Consider the following 19,187-nt stretch of genomic DNA (forward strand, 5'->3'; position numbering starts at 1 on the left):
TTGTCAGTTTGTCTGAACTTAACACTTAGCTCTGCACTGTCAGGTCAGGGATAAACAGAGGGTGAGAAAACAGCTGGCTGAAAAGGACAGGCATGAAGAGAACCCTAACCCTGTCCTCACGATTTTAAGACTGCAAATGTATTTTAAATGAAATGTTAGCTTTTCCATCAGAATGGAAGACATGCTGACGAGGCAAAATGTTCTGTGACAGAAGAGTTAAGGAAAATGTGTAAAATGTCAACATGCAATTTTTAGGGAGAACTTTGTGTAGATCAATAATATTTGTGCTGCCAATTATGAAAACAGGACAAGTAAATAGCAATATTATTGTATTGCTATAGAACACAGATTTACAATGGGCCACAAAGAGTGAAAAATACTAGAAAAACATCCGAATCATCTGCTCTATTTCAGCTCTTTCAGAGAAACTTGACTTTTTTTCTGAGGTGTTCTACAGCCTGTCCATTATTGTTTTAGCACCTCGTTGTAGCTGTTTGGGAGCTGGCTTGCAGAGAAAGGGAGTAGCCCAAATGTTTATTGTTAATGGTGTCAGACAGCTTCTGCCCGCAGGAGCAGGTGCCTGGAGTACCGTGGGTGATTCTCACTGTGTATGTTTCTTGTTCCCTTTTCAGCAACCAACATACGTTCAGGCCCTGTTTGATTTTGATCCCCAAGAGGAAGGAGAGCTGGGCTTCCATCGTGGAGACTTTATCCAAGTCCTTGACAATTCTGACCCCAACTGGTGGAAGGGAGCGTGCCGCGGACAGACGGGCATGTTCCCACGCAACTACGTGACCCCAGTGAACCGGAACATCTAGAGAGAAATATTAGAGATTATTTAAGGAAACCAGAGAAACAGTAAATACACATACAGAGCCTAACTGCAGCCAGTGACCTAAAAAATCACACGGCGGTAAAACCAGAGTCACCTGTCACCGTGAGGTGATCCTCCTTCCCTCAGCACGGAACTTCAGGGGCGGGGGGAAGAGTTCAACTTACACACCAAAACTTATCTTAAAGGAAAAAAAAAAAGGAAAATAAAACAAGGAGAGAGAGAGAGAGAAAAATATGAAAATAACAAATTTCCTCAGCTGCTCCTGGGTTATCCCCTTTTATTCACTCTCGTTGCGAATGAGTGTTTTAAGGTCACTTAAGGTCTCACCACCACAATTCTTCTTGTTTCCCCCTCCTCCTCTGTCCATCAGTGCATGAAGTTTTGATGCCATATAAAGTCCTAGCCAATGCAGTTAAAGGAAAAGGGAGAAACTCTGCTGGTATTTTCTCTCTCTGCAAACGGTCTTCATTTGACATGAAGGGACATGAGAGAAGAACCAAATCCACAGTCCTGCCTTTAAAAAAAAACAAAAATCATCAGTTTCTGCTTTTGCCTTCAACATTCAGCATTTCTTGCCTGGGAAAGATGAGGTGTTAATCTAATTTTTATTGTCTCTTCTCCTTTGGCACTTTCTTCTGAAGCTCAGCAGCTTCCAAACAGAGGAAGGGAGAAGAGTTGTGTGGCTTTTTGTTCTATTTTTTACTTTTGAGTCACAGAGCTGCTTTGAGAAACTCCAACGTACAACTGAAGTCTATTAATGCTGTGCTGACAGCTTTTTTGTTTTTTCTTAAAGGTGTACGGTTGAGCACATTCTGTAATTTTTTCCATAGTGCCTTCCCCTTATTTTCTTTTTTATTATTTTTTAAGTTAAAAGGACAGTCCAGAGCTTTTCAGAGGATTTTTTTTTCTGCCTATGTGTAAATAAATACTTTGGGGGAAGGGGGCAAAGGAGGGTGGTTTTATCAATGGACACTTGAGAAAAAATCTACAAACAGATGGAGCTTTAATCTTCAGATTTGTCTTACTGTTCAACTTCCCTTATTCCAAGGAAAAAAAAAATCATGGCTTTCAAGTGGCAACTTAGGCTGCTCAGAGGTGGAGAGCTGCAACCAGGAGCCTCAAAAGAAGTAAGAGAAAGGGGAAAGTTATGATGAGGGAAAATAAGGAAGAATATTTTGGGGAGGGAGGGTTAAGGGGGGAATTTGAGAAATAATAGCCCTGAGATGTCCTACAAAATGTACATTCCTTTGGTGGAAAACTTCATTATGCAGAGAAACCTCAAGAAATAGTGCTTGAAAAAAAACTTTACGCTCTTAGTGAATGTTTCTACGTGATGCATGTGATCAGCCTGTCTCCTCGGCCTGGATAGGCAGTATTTGCAGTCGTGTTGCTCTTGAGAAGTGGAGTTGGCATCCCTGTTCTCCAGTCTCTCCTCCCTCCTCAGGTCAGTGTTCCTGTTGAAGTAGCTCCCCGCCCGCTCCCGTTCACAGCAGGCTGTGTGTGACTGTTCTCCCCACCCCGCACCCCGGGGCGTTTCTGGTGGCCCTTTGCTCCTCACCAGAGCAGTGTGACATTAAATTGGACGGAAGGAAAGCAATCAGCCCGCAGCGCTCTCTGTGCCAATCTTCAGTTGCGTTGTTTTTCCCTTGGTGGCCGTTTGGCTGGATCCCTTCACCCCACCAACACACCCCGACCTGCAGCGGAGATCTCCTCCCGCCCTGCCTCAGCACGGGCAATCTTTTGTTGGAGGGTGCCTTTTTTTGTAGTAAGTGTTACAAAAGTTTTAGTCCTGAGATGAACTCTGCCTTACACTTTGATTTTCCAGCAAATGAAAGAGAGAGCTACCCTGTAGAGTATTACTTTTCCCCCCTCTCCTTGCTAGCTGTCACTCACTTTCTTCCCACTTTGTAAAGTGATTGGAAAAGGAATCTATGGCATTCTACACCTGGACCATTTGATTGTTTCCTTATTTTGGAATTGGTGTATATCATGCAGCCTTGCAGACATATGTCTTGTGTGTGTATATATATTAAAAAAATTTTCTGTGTTTAAATAAAAAAAAAAGGCCTATGTACTTAATCCTTTAACTCTGCAGCAGCATTTGGTAGATAGTAATTAACTGTGAATAATAAATATACATTGAATTCTTCACTTGAGCATCTGTCTGTTATTTCAGTTAACTGACCTAGCTGTGACTGAGCTTGTAGTTCAGACACTTCTGGAGCCTTTTGCTGAAAGGGGGAGGTGGTGTTGGGCTGGTGTAAGCACAGCAGCCAGGCTCAGGCTGTTGTAGCTTTGGATCTGCTCCATCAGGGTGGGCCCTGCAGATTGTTTTCACTTCTGCTACCTGAAGAAGAATGGCTCTGCTGGGCTAACAAGGTGTGTGGGCAGCTCTGCAGCTTCTCCCCAGCCTTTGCTAATGGTCAGAAAGTACCTGTGAGGGTGAATGGTGTAGTCAAGGTTAACAGACAATAGGAAATGGCCTACATGGGAGTTTTGAGTGGTTTTTAAACAGTTGCTCTTCATTACAGTGTTTAAATACTGATGATGTCAAGGTGGAAATGCGTGGATACTTCTACAGTTAGTTCTTTATTTTTCTTTTTTTGTGCCAGAAGTCAGTATGGAAAATTCACGGTGTGGTTTGAAGCGCTTGGGGTTTTATTGTAATGCTGTAGCAGTACATGTTTCTCAAAGTGGTGTTTCACTGTACAGTGGGTTGCTTAGAAAATCTTGCTTCCCCTGTGCTTTATGGAGACAGGTTTGTTGGTCTGTGGTTGTGTAAGGCGGAGGCGGCAGTGGGAGCAGTGCTGAGGGCAGTGCGGGCTGCATGCTGACCTTCCCCTCTCAGCCCTGGCTCGTGGGACCAGAGCTGGGGAGAATGGATCACAGGAGTGACCAGGCAGGGCTGGGGGAGCTGGGGAGGAGAACGGATCACAGGAGTGACCAGGCAGGGCAACAGAGCTGGGGAGGAGAATGGATCACAGGAGTAACCAGGCAGGGCTGGGGGAGCTGGGGAGGAGAGGGGATCACAGGAGGGACCAGGCAGGGCTGAGGGAGCTGGGGAGGAGAGTGGATCACAGGAGTGACAAGGCAGGGCAGCAGAGCTGGGGAGGAGAGTGGATCACGGGTGTGACAAGGCAGGGCTGGGGGAGCTGGGGTTGTGTAACCCTGAGAAGGGAAGGTCCAGCGGTGACCATTTTGCTCTCTCTGACTCCCTGATAAGAGGGTGCAGCCAGATGGGACTCAGGCTCTTCTCCCAGGTAACAAGTGGCAGGACATAATCTTAAGCTGCAGCAGGGGAGCTTTAGGCTGGACATCAGGAAAAATTTCTTCATAGAAAGGGTGATTAGACATTGGAATGGGCGGCCCAGGGAGTTGTCACTGTCCCTGGGGGTGTCCAAGGAAAGACTGGATGTGGCCCTCAGTGCCATGGTCCGGCTGACAAGGTGGTGTTGGCTCGCAGGCTGGGCTCCATGCTCTCAGGGCTAGTCCAGCCCCACCGATCCGCGGTTCTGTGGACGCCGCATCCCGCGCGTGTTGCGGACCTGGGTGCCGTTCCCGGAACTACATCTCCCAGCGGCCCCCGCGGCGCGCAGGCGCAGTGCGGAGCCGGCGGCTGAGGGTGAGGCGGCGCGGCGGGAGTCGGCCCAGGGCCGGACAGCCCCGGTGCCGCCGGGCTCGGCTCGGCCTCCACGCTGGTGGCTGCCACTGGCGGGGCCGGGAGCTGCGGGGCAGAGGGAGTGATGCAGAGGGGCATCTGTGTGTCCCGTGGGGTGAGAAGGGAGTTTGGGGTGAGGAGGGGGCTGTGGGCCGTGGCGTGAGGGGACTGTGGGGTGGGGGCTCACTGCTCCTGTGCCCCTGCCCAGGCTGGGCACAGCCGGCAGGCATGGTGGGTTACGACCCCGAAGGCAGGTGCGTGTCCACGGTGGAAGCGGCTGCAGCAGGATCAGCGTCTGGCTTGGTCACTCGGGTCCTTGTCAGCCCCTTGGACGTCCTCAAGATCCGCTTTCAGGTACCTCGCTCACGGCGTGCCCGGGGGCCGGGATGAAAGAGCCTGTCAGGGAGCAGAGCTGATCCTGTCCTGGGTGAACAGGTCACCTGTGCAGCCAGAGAGCACTAAATCTGCTCGTCAGGCCTCACCTACGTTGTGTACAGGTTATGCAAGGAAGTAGGGCTATCTTGTGTCCACCGCTTCTATTTATACAACTTAACTTGTGTGGGAATGGAATCTTGTGTTTCTCAGAGTTCGTTCTCTTTCTGTTTTTGTGAATGACTTACACCCTCTGACTGAATTTCACTATCATCTCTCCTGCTTATCTTTGTGTTCATGCACATTTTTATTATTTTAGAGCCCTTCATGAATAACATCCTAGTCAGATCTGAATGTGGTTCTGTGGGAAGACAGAATGTCATCCCGTAGCATTGGCTGGCTGACAGGGTTGTGAATTCCTGAACTGGACACTTGAACCAGTGTTGAAGGGTGAAATTGAAAATATTTTCTCCCATTTTCTCCAGCTCCAGATCGAGCAGCTCTCTTCCAGAAACCCTGCGGCCAAGTACCACGGCATCCTGCAAGCTGTGCAGCGCATCTTCCGGGAGGAGGGCTTGGCAGCCTTCTGGAAGGGCCATGTTCCAGCTCAGATCCTTTCTGTTGGCTTCGGAGCTGTTCAGGTGAGGGCACCAGGCATCACCTGGGCACACTGTGTGTACACAGGACACTGCTCTGCTCCCTCAGACCGTCTGTGTTCAGGAGTGGAAAGGTTGTATAACTGTATAAAGCTGCTGAATAATTCCTAAGTTAATATTCCTGAGCTGGCTAAATGGACTGGAGCACAGCAAGAGCAAACTGAGCTCTGTCTGTATCTGGTGTCATAGATAAGCCCTCTCTACTCCTGACATTTGGCTTAGCTGCTCATGCCCCAAGCCTGGGCAGTTTTTTGCTTCTAGTCATGCTGTCACCCTAAGGTCTTGTTAGGAAAAAATCAGTGAAGCTGATGAGGGTGTTTTACACAGCACTGTTATGCTTTATTTTGCTAAAGTAACAGCTTTAGGAGCAGTGGCTGAAAGGGTAAAGGAAAGCATATCTGTGACACAGCAAACACTCTTCTGGAGCCACAGAACATTAAAATGAGTTTTTCACAATTATAAATGCAAGAATTAGCAGAAGTGTTGGACACCAGATTATCCCAAGCGTTCCCCGGGCTGTGTAGTGATTTTTACATGTTGCAAATTGGGGAGGACTTTTGAAGGACGTAGAAGGTGGTACCAAGCGGGGAGGGGTGGAGCTGTTGGTGAAATGAGAGAGGAGCGGGAAACCTGTGTGAGTCACAAGGATCGGCTTCCTGACCCTTTGTTTCCTCCAGTTCATGACGTTCGAGAGCCTGACGGAGCTGGTGCACAACGTCACCTCCTTCGGAGCCCGCGACTCCTTCGTGCACCTGGTGTGCGGGGGCCTGGCTGCCTGCACGGCCTCGGTCGCAGTGCACCCCGTGGACACGCTGCGCACCCGCTTTGCTGCCCAGGGCGAGCCAAAGGTGAGGCTCAGCGTCTTGTCTTCCATAGCAGTAGCGATATTTCACAGGTCTGAAGATGCAGGAGGTTTGAAAGCACATACAGCATCGTGGGTTAAAATGAAGGAGCAGGTGCTGTTATGGCCAGTGTTTGTGCTGTTGCCAAGTTATCCTTCGTGCTGTTGACACAGCTTTCCTAGTTGTGGTTTGGTGCTTCTGATCCTGACAGGTGATGCAGAAAAGAGAAACTGTCCTTAACAGGATAACTCAGTTTTTTTGCTTTGGCTGTTGGCTTTTTATAGAACCTGCTCCACAGACTGTTGAACATTGCATTTTTGAAACTTTGCACATGCAGAGAGTCATGTTTAGATAATGATGGGGATGATACTTGAAACTAGTCACCTTTCACCTGTGCTTCATGTTCTTATTTACACGAGAATTGGTCTCTGCGCTAACTAGGTCTGTAATAATGGGATAGATTTGTATCAGAGCCATTTCTGTATTTAGCCTGCAGTAGAATTACAGTATGTATTATATGAATTGTTGCAGGAGTTAAGAACTGTTAAAGGAAAAATAATCATGTCTGTGATGCAGGTGGTGTCAGGACTCAGCTCCATGCCTTGTTTCTTTTAAGTCACGAGGGCCTGGCAGAGAATGCTGTGAGGGTGTGGGAAATCACCTTGCTCATCACTTTGTGCTGAAGACAGTCAGTTGTATTTTGGGCAGTGGGGAATTCCTATACCCATTACTGGGAAATGACCTGACCTTTGGTTGGCTTTTTTTAAGTTCACTGGAAAGTCACTCAGCCTCTTCCTTGTTGTACAGATTTACCCCAACCTTCGCCATGCAGTGGTGACCATGTACCAGACAGAAGGGCCTCGGACTTTCTACAGAGGTTTGACCCCCACACTCGTTGCTATCTTCCCATACGCTGGTCTCCAGTTCTTCTTCTACAACATCCTGCAGCAGTTTTCCAAATGGGTGATTCCAGCTGAAGCAAAGAATGGAGGTAGGAACTTGGGACAGTGATGGTTGCAGTCAGGAGAGAAAGAAGATGAATGCTAGTTTGAATGACTGATGTAAGCTCTGTTGTCCTTCCACATTTTTTGATTCAACATCTGAAAAGTGTCTCTTATTTCCCACCTCTCATTTTTACCCCTGCAGGGAAATGCCAAATGAAGTACAGCAGAGTTTACAAACAGCTCCTGTTGTGTAATAACTGTGATGGAAGTGGTTGGATGGGAAAGTGAAGTATCAGGCCAGGGTGCTCTTTCTTTAACAGTGTCACATTGTAAATCTGCCTGCAGATTCCAACACAGCTATTAGGGAAGAGGATTCATTTACTGATACTGTGGGAAGACTGCTGCCATAATCTTTCTGTTTCATTAGTGCTGTGGGGACAGGACTCTTGGATTTCTGTAGTAAATCTGCCTGCAGATTCCAGCACAGCTATTAGGGAAGAGGATTCATTTACGCTAATTTAAAGCTGCCAGGCTCTTGGTATTTTTATGTTGATTTCTAGCTCCATTGTAAGAGAACCACATCCTGATGCAACCTGCCACCTTGGCAGTTCTAGATACCTGTGTCTCCTTGAGCAAGAGGGATGCAGCAGCAGCATGGCTTTGTTCCTCAATGGAATTTCTTCAGCAGAGGAACTTTTCAATATCATGTCTGCATATTTAATTTCAGGTGTCAGAGGCTGATGGTGGTTTTGTGCTGGGACCTCATGTTTGTCAGGAAAAGGTCTAATACAGAACTCATTTCCCACAAGCCTCTGAAATCATCAGGCAGTGTCAGCTTGAGATGTTCCAATCCAGAATACATCAGCCTGAGCAGTCAGGGGTGCAAGATTTCCAGTGACCAGGCTTTCACTGGGGGGGCATGAAAACTTTCATCCACTGGCAGCAGGTTGTCTGGAGACTGGGGATTGGGGTTTTTTGAGCAGAGCAAAGCCATAAGTCCGTGTCATGGACCAAGAGGAGCTGGTCCTCTGATTCCAACAGACATTGCAAGCCTGAAAAAATACAGATTGAGATTCTTTGGCTGAAACTATTGCAGAAGAGGCGACGTAACTTCAAAGGACTTTTTTGACCTTACTTCTTGTGAAAAGTGATTTTTAACTTACCTCTTGTGATATTTAGTCAGAATTCCCCGATCATCCTCTTTTTTTTCTCCCCATTATCCTTTTCCCTTTCTGCTTCTCAGCCAGCATTAGAAACCTGGTCTGCGGCAGCTGTGCTGGAGTCGTCAGCAAAAGCCTCACATACCCTTTGGATGTGGTCAAAAAGCGACTGCAAGTGGGTGGCTTTGAGCATGCTCGGGCAGCCTTTGGGCAGGTGAGAAATGCTGGGAGTGGTGGATTTTCCTGAGTATGGGCTGGTCCAGTGCACTGGAATGCAGTGACAGTCCACCGGTGGTACCTGTTGAGTTCATGTTTGGATTGGAAGCTCCCAGTGAGCACTGGTCTCGTTTAATAATGTGAACTTATACATGAACATACTGGGTTTATTTTATGATAGGTCCCAGGAGGGAATTGTCCCACATACCTGTGCTCTGGCTTGTCATCCCTCCCTATCAACTGTGTCTTGGAGCTGGGGATGAGTCAGGCAGGCAAAGGGCTTTTGATTTACTTTACTTTTCTAGTTGCAGCTTGGTTTTTCTGATTCAGAACCGAATTACAAGCAGAGGATGACACTGGCTGTGTGCCGGGGTCACCTGGCTGTCAGGCTCCTCTTCTGCAATTAATATTTTGATGCAAGAAATAGGCACCAAGTGTTCAATATGTGTTTTATGTATGAGAATAGCCTGAAATTCAAAACAAATTAAATACTCTGGTGTTCTTTAGCACCATTGTTACCACCTTGAAATACACTTGAAGACAAATATAGATCAAGGAACTTTCTCTTTTTTTTCCCCATGAAATGTGGAAATTTTCTGTTTTCCTTAAAATTCCTGGGATCTGAGAAAGAAATCAGTCTGTACCCTAAGAAACTCTGGAATAGGATTTTGATGTCTCAGCCCATTGCACTGGATGCTTTTCCTCTTGTAGTAAGATACAGAGTTTGTTCTTAGCATTGATGTGTCACAAGATGTTAAAACTGCACAGTGTAACATGACAACATGCAGACAGCTAATTTGGAAACTTCTAAGTGTTGTAGCTGTGTTTGCTTTCTGTCAGAAAACTCAACATTTTTTCCTTCTTAGACAGTGAAGGGGATAGAAAACAGCAGCTGCACAATCTGAAATAATGACTTCACAAACCTCTGGCATAAATTTAAAGTCATGCTGTTGTTGCATGCAGAGGTTTTACAGCCATTCAGTAAATGATGTGCATAAACATTGCTGATGCTGTATGTTCTACATTTCCTCTATCCTGCTCTCTCTAAACTCTCTCTGAAAGTTTCAGTTAGTTATTATATTATCCAGAAAGGCATCTCCAGGCTGCATGTCAAGATAATGTTTCTGTGGTATAGTTTGGGGATCTTTGTGTTTTTCTCCAGTTGTCCTGAAGTTTTCTTGTTTAACCTTGTTTAACCATTTCTCTCCCAGGTACGGACGTATGGGGGTCTCCTGGACTGCATGAGGCAGATCATGCGAGAGGAGGGCCCAGGTGGGTTCTTCAAGGGCCTCTCTCCCAGCTTGCTGAAGGCTGCCTTCTCCTCCGGCCTCATCTTCTTTTGGTATGAGCTGTTCTGCAGCCTCCTGTGCGCCCTGAAGAGCCCAGAGAGCACGAAGAGGAAGGAAGGTTGAAAGGGACGTGTGTGGCTGCCTGCTGTTCTCCTCAGGAGGGGAGACTGATGGCATTGCTCTGTCATGAGCATGTTGGAAATGTCAGGGCTCCCAGAGCTCCCCCAGCCTGTGGGGAATCACCTCCTGGGACCAAGCAGAAGGAGAAGGCAACTGCAGTTCTGCTGGAGACACTGAACTGCTCGGCTGGGAGCCATTCAACAGAGCACTTTCCTTCTGTCTCCTCTCATACCAGTGCACATTTAGTGGGGAGAGGGGGAACCAACAGACCACTCCCTAGCAATGCCTGTGCTCTGGAAAGGCACCCAATAAATCCAGGGTGAATCCCTGGATTCCAGAGAGGGGATTCTGGCCCAGCCTAGTGCTGCTTAACCAACCAAAGGCCACGTCCTAGCACTGCATCTGCACAGCTTTATTCCTTTGCTCCGTGCCTGCTGTTTGCACCAGATTCTTGTCTCGGTGTTGCACAGCTCGCTCTGTCCTGCTGGTGTAGCCAGGTAAAGCCACATTAGTGCACAGACCCTCAGTTTTCCTTTCCTTTGCTGCCAGCTGCTGCTTCTTGGTCACCACTTGCTAGCTGAGCATTCTCTGTCATCTTAAACACAGCATCTTCTCTGATCATGCTGGATCAGACTTGTTTTTCCTTCAACTCCAGTGGACTTGATTGTAAGCTGAATTCCCTTTTCTCTTCCTGAGTGTCTGGCCATACATCTCTTAGGGATTTGCAATGCCTCACTCGCACTTTTTACAAGAAAACTTGCATATTAAGAGCCCCATTCTGAGGGGATTCAACGCACAAACTAAAGTTTTACTCCAGGGTGCTTTGCTTCAAAGCACTGAGTAAACAAATGATGTATAGAGTTAAGAAATAATTATTCTAAGCTGGAATAATGAAGGGAAAGTCCTGTGGAAACTAGTACTTTTTTTTAAAATCATTATTTATTTAATAGCACCTCTGAATGTGTCTAACAAGTATTTCTGTAGTGGCCTCAGAATATTTCAGAACCTCAGTCCTGCACTGGTGCTAGCAGATGAAAATGTTTTGACAAGATTTGCTGAAGTGAAAGGAATGAACATCAAATGGGAATTGGTTGGCTGAGCGTGGTGTTTCACATGGATGATTGAATTAGAGATAGAAAAGTGTTTTTCTGGAGTTTCAAAGGCTTTAGGAGTGGTTAAAAAAACCAACAAAACAACCTACCAACAACTCTGATTTATGTAACAGTGGAAAAGAGGAAAATTACTTTCTTCCTCCTCTTTTATTCTGTGTTTTTTCAAGCCTAGCAGGGTGTGGCTGGACTGTGTGGAAGGCAGAGTTCCCAGCCCTGCCATACAAAAGCACGTTACTCATCTGCAAGGGGTGGATAAGGCAGAGCACTGCAGTTATTTGGAGGATGCTTGGTGGTTTTTAACACAGAGCTTTTCCCAGCTCTTTTGCAGTATTTCAGGGTGTTAATCCCAAATGGTCTGGCCAAATTCCAGCATGACCAATTCCATTCCACTGACGAAACTTCTCCTGGCAATTTTGAGCATATCAGCATTGCTCGCTTATCCTGAACTATTGTGAGAGGCTGTTTTTAAAATCAGCTGTTCCACTGGTGGCTGAGGTATCTGGAGAAATTCCTTGCAAGCCCAGGCTGAATAACTTTATGTCTGCTATGGGTGTGAGATCTTGGAGTACAAAGTGGCCTGCAGGTGACTGAGCTGCGTAAAATTAATTTCATTGAGCAGTGTGTCAGGCAGGAGGCTGATATGTGAGTTGTAAAGAGGGAGGGGGAGCTGCATATACTCTAAAAATGGCCATTTTGTTAAGAGCAGAAAATGCAGGAAATGTGGAGTTTCTCCAAGTGCCTCAATCCTATTGTCATTTTCCTGTGTTATTTAGGCTCTTCTGAGATTCCTCAGAATCTTCTTAACGATGTTTAGCCTTTGTTTATTGTTCACCTGTTGTTGTTGGAGAGACATCATGAGGAGTAATGAACTCAGCCTCGTGACATCCTTCTGAGGGAGAGAAATGTCTCTTTTCAAAACAGACACAAACGGGTTGGCTTTGTTACCGTCTTTTGTTGCTGGTGAGAGGAATGCCGTCATGGTTAGCAGGGACAGGCCAGAGCAGAAAATATTCTGTGTTGACCTAGGCTTCCTTAGGAAATGGGGACTCATCCGTCCTGTCTAAACATTGCAAGACTTGTTTTCCATTTTTTGTAAAAGAGCTGCTGTTAAACCACACAAAATAGGGGGAAACTGGTTGGGAACTCAGCGGCAGGAAAGAACAGGAAGATCTGTGCTCTGTTAAGACGACATTCCTCGAGGGTGCTGTGGAGCTTGAGGTGATGCTGGTATGGGCAGCTTGGCTGCTCCACAGAGAGGGCAGTACTGGAGAGTATGGAGCAGCTTTTCCTCTCTGGGGTTGTTTTTTCCTCCACTCTGCATTAACGGAGCTTGCCTCCACCCAGCAGATGGCAAAGCTGGAGTTTAAGTTGTGCCTGTCTGGCCCAGGCTGTGAAAGACACACTCCCTGTCAGAGGCCTTTAGGCTGTGACCATTTGTGACACAAATGTTACAGGCCCATAAAGGCATCTGGGCTTCCAGTGAGAGGGAGAAAGATGTGATAACCTCAACAATATTAGGAGCTGCATCCAACAATCACTTCACCTCTGATCAGCAGCATCTGACCCTCATAGATTTCTCATGTGCACTTTGCTGGGGAAGGCACTGTAAGAGGTGTTGATTTCTCTGTGGGATTGAGGCTGAATGAAGCACTAGGCGGACAGGTCTTATTTCTCAAGCTGCTCTGGCAAAACACATGCTAAATGGAGCATTTAGGAGCTAAATCTCTTAGAATTAGAGGAGCAGGAGATGGGAGAGATCTGTGGTCACCTTGTTCTCTGAGGTGCTGGGACAGATATGCTCTTGGAAGCTGTGTGCTCCCGTTCAGTGTGAAGTGACTCAACGTGGCAAATGCCTCACTCTGGGACTTGGCTGATTTTGGCCATTGGGATTTCTTTCCAAGCTAATCCTATCACCAGGGATTTGCCTGCAGTTCACCTCACAAGCTGCTCAGCAGTTGCGTTTGTTTTCTTCTAGTGCCTTTTACCATGAGAACGTGCAAAAGCTCCTTAGCAGGCAGAGCATTGGTGAGGAATTGTGCCGCAGTCGTTTGCAGCTCCACCACAGCACTGAGCCAGTCTCGGACGCACAAGATCTGCGAGGAACATGCTGATTCCTGCAGTGCTGGCTGGCTCACCAAGTTCTTAGGACAGTCCCACTCTCAGGATACACATCCAGAGCTGCACAGCATCATTTTTGACAAGAAATGAATGTTTTACCGTTGGGACTGAAATAGGTCATATTTAATTTGGATTTAAGTTTCTCTTGTGATGTAGAAACTGTAACAGTGGCATTTTGCTGTGTTGCCTGAGTGGATCTTTGCAGCTGCTGTTTCTTGAAAGCATCCAAACACAATACGCACAGTGTGTGCCTACCTTTTAAGACAAGGTACATTAAATATTTTGTTTTTCAGTGGCTGGCTGCAGTTGATTTATTCCTTTCCTCTTTGTGCCTCTGCTGGACCCTGCAGGAACATCGTGGCCCTCCTGCTGCCTGAAAGGGAGAATAGTCAGGGCCCAGAGCATAGGGCAACAGGAGCCACATGGACTTTCCATTGCTGGCTTGTGGGTGCTCCTCAGCCATAGGCAGAACTGTACCCCCTCTGCTGTACCCTCTATTGAGAACTGCACCAAAAGGGATCAGCCAAAGGGGATTTTTGCAGCCCAGACCCACTGCTGTGTCCTAGAGGGGCATTTGGAGCTGTGGTAGCCAGTCCTGAGCGTCACACCCCCAGTGGAATAGTTCAGGCTTGCTTTGTATCCAGCCAGGCCATGCAGTGCTACAGAAAATATTCCCAAACTGTTCGTTCTGTGCTCCCTCAGCCATTCCCTGGTTTCAGCAGCCTGTCTGCTCTGCGGTGAAGACTTCACCACCTTCCCGTAAGGTCTTCCCGTATGAAATGGTTGAGATTTGAGAGAAAAAAACGTGAAGTGTGTTATACCATATTCAGCTGTTGTTGCAGTGTGTTGGTTTACTGCCTCTCCTCTTTCCTGACTTTTTTTTCTACTCATTTTTTAATACCATTGGGCTGCAGCCTGCCGTGGCCCGGAGGGAAGGGCGGAACTCACGCCGTTGTCACCCGTAGAGCGCTGGGACAGCCCCGCGGCTGACCGTGGCAGAGGGGTGAGTGCTGCCTGCGATCACCCGGCGGGGGGACTCGGAAAAGCAGTGGCCGTGCCCGGGAAGGTGTCGCGGGGGCAGCCGGCCGTGCCGGGGGGAGCCGGGAGTTTCCCGAGGAGCAGCCGGCCGTAGCCGGCGCTCAGCCCGCCGTGCCCCGACGCTCGCAGGCGGTGGCGCTGCCGCAGCTGCCGCCGCTCTCCCGCCCGGCCCGGCCCGGCCCTCCCCCGGCTCGGGCGAGGAAATGACCTAAGAGGAAACCTGGGCCGTGCCGGGAGGGCGCGGGGCTCGGGAGGTGCCGGCGATGTCCCGGCGGCCGGAGGACACAGCGGGGGCGGCCGGCAGGTCGGTGGGGCTGCGCCCGGCTCCCCCTGCCCTGGCCGGGGCAGCGCGGGGGCTGCTTTTCCCGGGATCCGCCTCTTCCTCCGTCCGGTGGCCCTTGGGCTTGTGCCAGCCGCGGGGCTGGAGACGGGAGGCAGCGGCGGGCGTTCCAGGGGGTCCGGTGGTCCAGCTGCCCCGGGCTAGAGGCGTCTCGACGCTGGGAGTTCCACTTGCGGCTCGGCGGGGATGGGATGGGAATTCCGGGGGCTGGTGGAGCCCCTGGGGCAGACACTAAGGGGTGGCAGACGAGAATCTGCTCCCTCTCCTTGCATTGGCCAGGACTGGTCCAGCCCATACTGGCAGGTGTGACCCTGCAGGTCACAGGTGCCCTGGCACCTGAGCTGGTGGATCACCGGCAGATTTGAGGGTGCTGACCCCAACCGAGTCAGCCCCCGGGACGGCTCGTCTAGCCGGGGCCAGCGGAGGAGCAGTCGGTACCCACAGGTGCTCCATGTCACCCACTGCCATCAGCCCTTCCGATAAGGTGGTGCTGGCAGGAGGGTCTCTAGTGCAGGTGAGACCTGGCTGGCTCGGTGTTCACACTCTGTGGTTTGCTCTGGCAGGGTTATTTGGCACAGCAGTTCAAAGCAGCCGTGGCCATCCCAGGGAGCCGTGGAACGGAAGCTCCGGGAGCGGGGCCGGGCACAGACGCTGCCAGGCGGGCTCGGCGCTTCCCGCTGCGCTGCGAGAGGCGCTGCGCTCTCGCCAGGGTCCTGCTGCCTGGAGATGCTGCCGGTGGGACACGCGGCTGCTGGTCATCTCGGGCTGCTCCACTGGCAGTGCAGCATGGCACGAGTGCAGATGCAGAGAGAGGAGAGGTCAGCTAGGAAGGTGTTTGCCAACCAGGCATGGCACGGAGGGCACCCAGCTGCTTGTGAATCCACCTGGGAAAGAAACCTTGGGACCTGGGCTGACTCAGTCCCAGGGTAGGTGGTCACCCCCATGGGGCTGCTCTCTGCTCTGAGTTACTGTTCTGCTGTACATGAGGGGACTGCCCACGCTACCTGTCCCATGCCCCTAAAGGCTCTTGGGCTTTGATCTGGGTAGGGACCTGTTTGCAGAGAGGGTGAGTAATGGCTGAGGAATTTCGACGAGCTGGCAAAACTCATTTGGCCGACTGCCTTCTGTTTGTACTGCCGGTCTGGCCAGCCCTGCATTTCCATCCATCCTGTGTGAATCAAAGCAAGCCCTTCCTCCTTGTGCCGTGCGTACCCTCTTGCTGTCTTCACTGTATCATGAAGCAGAAGAAAATCAATCTAGAGACCGCTTAGGAGCACTGCTGGTGCTGCAGAGCAGAGAGAGATGCAGAGGGATGAGAGAGATGGGAGCTGTTGCTGTTGGGGATTTGGCTGCTGAGTTTGCTGTGTCGTGCTGGGAGCTGAGAGAGCCTGGCTCTGGTGCAGGAGAGGTGCTCTGGCAGGTGTGTTGGATGCTTTTGCTGGCTTTGATTCTTCCCAGATTTTTGTATGAAAACTGCTGAATTGGTGTTTAAAAGGCCCAAGGGAGCAGTGTGTGCCTTCCTGTGATACAGCCACATATATTTTGGGTCTGCTTTGCCTGTAATGTGTTTCTCATATCAGAAAAATATAAAGGCTCTGAAGTTCTATGATCAGCTGGTAGGAGACAAGGCTTTAAAAGATGTGGAGGATTTGCATAGATCTAGAATTGGTGCCCTAATAAAAGAGGAGTTTCCTTGGGGTGGGGAGCTGTCAGGAAACACTCTGTGCTTCAACACTACCTGGGGCGTGCCGAATGGGAAATGGGTGAAGGTTTGCCTCTGTCCAACTAAGCTCTGTGTGCTCCTGCCCCAGGGACTGTCACTAGCTCATCCACTGCCCTGACTCTTGCCCTTGGAGGAAACCAGTCATGGGGGAAACGGGCAAAGAAGAGTACAAAATACAGTCCTTCGACTCCGAGACTCAGAAGCTGCTGAAAACAGCCCTCAAAGGTCAGCAGGTTTTTATGAGCTCCTCTGCCACGCACGGCTTCTGCACCACTTAATGAGACTCTACTGGGCCCTGCACAGACCTTGGTTGCTTTCCAGGTGCCTCAAAGCAATCAGGGGCCAAAGAGGGCTGGGTCCTAACAGCATTCCTCTTCTCTGCAGACCCCAGTAATGTGGACCTAGAGAAAGTGGCCAATATTATAGTGGACCAGTCCCTCAAAGACTCTGTGTTCAGCAAGGAGGCCGGGCGCATCTGCTACACCATCATCCAGGTGAGAGCTCGTGTCTGGACAGTGAAACACCTGGGCTGTTGTATGGCTTGTCCCTGGGCTGGGCCAGGAAGGGCTTTGCCCCAGTCACATGCTTTGACCCCTTGCCCTTCTCTCCTGTCCTGCTACTTGCCCTGTGCAGTGGCAGCATCCAGATGAGCAGTGGATGGCAGTGTGTTGCAGCTTTTCTGCCTCTTTGGGAATCACAGAAGGGTATCTGTGTGGTACTGCATCGCCCTGCCCCTCTGGCACCCCTGTTTCATCCCTCCATGCTGTTTCTGTGGGCTTACAGGCAGAGAGCAAACAAGTTGGCCAGAGCATCTTCCGGAGGAGCCTGCTGAACCGGCTGCAGCAGGAGTACAAGGACAGGGAGGAGCTGCGCACCCGCTCACTGCAGGCCTGGATCTGCTACGTCACCTTCATCTGCAACATCTTTGACTACCTGAGGGTAAGGAGCTGGAGCAGCTGGCTGCTGCTGCCTGCAGTGCCAGGAGGGCCTGGGCATCCTAGGATACCAGAGCAGGGGTGGTGGGTAGGGGTTGTACAGAGCCCCAGGGCCATGGGGGCCAGAGCTGGTTCTTAGCACAAGGATGCTGACGGAGCTGCTGCTATCTACAGGCTTGAAGAGGCAGAGGAAGTCTCCAGGAACAGTCACAAAGTCTCATCTTCTTAATTTTGTACCTAGTGTTTGAAATCCCCTGATTTGCCTGCTCCCAGATGTCCCAGACTGGACTGGTTCAGTTGCTGTGGGGTTTGCTGATGGAGTTTGGCTTCAGGCCTTTGTGCAGTGTGTGAACTTTGAATTCCTGCTTGGAGTAGATGTAAAAATGATGCAAGTAGAGCTGCAGGCAGGAAAAATACTGTTGGAACAAGTCTATTTCCCATGACTACCTGCTTACATTTAAAAATAGATGTTTTTTACATCATTTGTTCAGCTCCTCTGGTTCCTGGAGACTCAAATGTCTGATCTCTGATGAGAATCCCACTAATACAGCACAACTAAATTCTGTTCCCTTCTCCTTGGGAGAGCAGCAAGGGAATAACTATTTAAAATAGCTGCAGACTCCCTTCTGGCCCCAGGTTGACAATGCTCCACTCTCCTTGCAGGTGAACAACATGCCCATGATGGCTCTGGTGAACCCTGTGTACGACTGCCTGTTCAGGCTGGCACAGCCTGACAGCCTGCAGAAGGAGGAGGAGGTGAGTGCAGGGAGAGCTGCTGATATGCTTGTTGTCCTGCCAAGGACCTGTAAAAAGCACAGCCTGGGGGGTGCAGAGGAGCCTCCACTGCTTTGTGCTCAGCCATCTGCTCTTCCTTCTGAAGGTGGACTGCTTGGTCCTGCAGCTCCACCGCATCGGTGAGCAGCTGGAGAAGATGAATTCCCAGCGCATGGACGAGCTCTTCTCCCTCCTCCGAGATGGCTTCCTTCTGCAGGAGGGGCTCAGCTCCCTGTCCCAGCTCCTGCTGCTGGAGATCATCGAGTTCCGGGCTGCTGAGTGGAAGATGACGGACGCTGCCCAGAAATATTATTACAGCGAAGTGACAGATTAACCTCCCGAGGCAGAGGCACCCCCAGCACCTTCACCAGCAAGCTTCATACCAATTTGGGATTTTTCACATTAATTTTCTAGCACTTCCTGTAAATAGCATTTATACTGGCTAGAGCCTCTCTGCACCTACTGTCAGATGCAGCAGGTGCTGGTCTGACTTTGGAGGTTCAGAGCGGTGGGAAGGGCACACTTTACCCAGCAAGTTCTCTCACTGATTTTGTCTTAAAATAGGGCTGCTGTCAGCAAAGGGCTCGGTAGGCTTGTAGCTCACACCAGCATTTTCTATGAGCGTTAAAGAAAGCACAGTTTAGGCTGAGAACATTTTGCTTCACCCCAAAGCCAGCAGAGCTGTGGGAGGCAGCAGGGAAATCTCCCAGCTCAGGTTGTACCTGGTTCTCTGGGACGGGTCACAGAACACACCATGGCCTCACAAACAGCTCAACCAAGTGCTTTTTTTCCCTGACTCCTTCCAGCAGGCTGGCTGCACCTGCATGCACACAGCCTCTTCCACAGCCAGGAATACCTGCCACAGGGCAGCCTGGGACAGAAGAGGTCCCTGAGCACATGTAGGAAGGGTTTTATAGGTTTTATACAATAACTGTCACTTTTTTCCAGAATTTGCAAGTTTCAGCTGCGGTATATTTCTTAGAAGAATGGGAGAGAAAGAAATGAAACAAAATAATCTATTGATGGATTATTTTCTAATAAAAGTTTTCCACTAA

General features: G+C 49.5%; 3 protein-coding genes across 5 annotated transcripts in view; all 3 read left to right on the top strand.

Moving 5' to 3' along the window:
* Positions 1-2,986, top strand: part of GRB2 (growth factor receptor bound protein 2) — a 50,112-nt gene extending 47,126 nt beyond the window's left edge. The window contains exon 6 of the mRNA XM_041486527.1: positions 633-2,986. Within this exon, the coding sequence (XP_041342461.1) occupies positions 633-818 (186 nt within the window). The 3' untranslated portion in view covers positions 819-2,986. The remainder of the gene's footprint in view (positions 1-632) is intronic.
* A 1,466-nt stretch (positions 2,987-4,452) lies between these two features.
* SLC25A19 (solute carrier family 25 member 19) lies at positions 4,453-16,611 on the top strand. 3 transcript variants are annotated; one of them, XR_005956780.1, is made up of 9 exons: positions 4,453-4,608; positions 4,702-4,847; positions 5,351-5,506; positions 6,199-6,369; positions 7,171-7,354; positions 8,551-8,681; positions 9,895-10,589; positions 14,237-14,325; positions 16,512-16,611. XR_005956780.1 is itself a non-coding variant. In XM_041486511.1 (7 exons), exons 2-7 carry the CDS (start codon positions 4,722-4,724, stop codon positions 10,093-10,095), a joined length of 969 nt encoding a protein of 322 aa, XP_041342445.1. In that variant the 5' UTR covers positions 4,453-4,608; positions 4,702-4,721; the 3' UTR covers positions 10,096-13,612. The 3 variants fall into 3 exon arrangements, 1 of the variants encoding a protein (XP_041342445.1); XR_005956779.1 differs by lacking the exons at positions 14,237-14,325; positions 16,512-16,611 and adding an exon at positions 13,180-13,612; XM_041486511.1 differs by lacking the exons at positions 14,237-14,325; positions 16,512-16,611 and having other exon boundaries at positions 9,895-13,612.
* On the top strand, positions 16,512-19,187 carry MIF4GD (MIF4G domain containing). The gene is made up of 5 exons (XM_041486513.1): positions 16,512-16,648; positions 16,808-16,917; positions 17,207-17,362; positions 18,022-18,114; positions 18,239-19,187. The coding sequence occupies exons 1-5, from the start codon at positions 16,567-16,569 to the stop codon at positions 18,464-18,466; spliced, it is 669 nt and encodes a 222-aa protein (XP_041342447.1). The 5' UTR covers positions 16,512-16,566; the 3' UTR covers positions 18,467-19,187.

This window comes from Pyrgilauda ruficollis, unplaced genomic scaffold, assembly GCF_017590135.1.
Source record: "Pyrgilauda ruficollis isolate IOZ18807 unplaced genomic scaffold, ASM1759013v1 scaffold77, whole genome shotgun sequence".
NCBI classification, from domain to species: domain Eukaryota; kingdom Metazoa; phylum Chordata; class Aves; order Passeriformes; family Passeridae; genus Pyrgilauda; species Pyrgilauda ruficollis.

What these genes read in the sequence shown, in the direction of transcription:
- MIF4GD (XM_041486513.1), top strand. Translation starts at nt 16,567, where the DNA reads ATGGGGGAAACGGGCAAAGAAGAGTACAAAATACAGTCCTTCGACTCC. An exon ending in TCTGCTACACCATCATCCAG is followed by an intron (nt 16,918 to 17,206) that starts GTGAGAGCTCGT and finishes GTGGGCTTACAG; the next exon opens with GCAGAGAGCAAACAAGTTGG. An exon ending in ACATCTTTGACTACCTGAGG is followed by an intron (nt 17,363 to 18,021) that starts GTAAGGAGCTGG and finishes CTCTCCTTGCAG; the next exon opens with GTGAACAACATGCCCATGAT.
- SLC25A19 (XM_041486511.1), top strand. Translation starts at nt 4,722, where the DNA reads ATGGTGGGTTACGACCCCGAAGGCAGGTGCGTGTCCACGGTGGAAGCG. An exon ending in TTGGCTTCGGAGCTGTTCAG is followed by an intron (nt 5,507 to 6,198) that starts GTGAGGGCACCA and finishes TGTTTCCTCCAG; the next exon opens with TTCATGACGTTCGAGAGCCT. An exon ending in AGCTGAAGCAAAGAATGGAG is followed by an intron (nt 7,355 to 8,550) that starts GTAGGAACTTGG and finishes TCTGCTTCTCAG; the next exon opens with CCAGCATTAGAAACCTGGTC.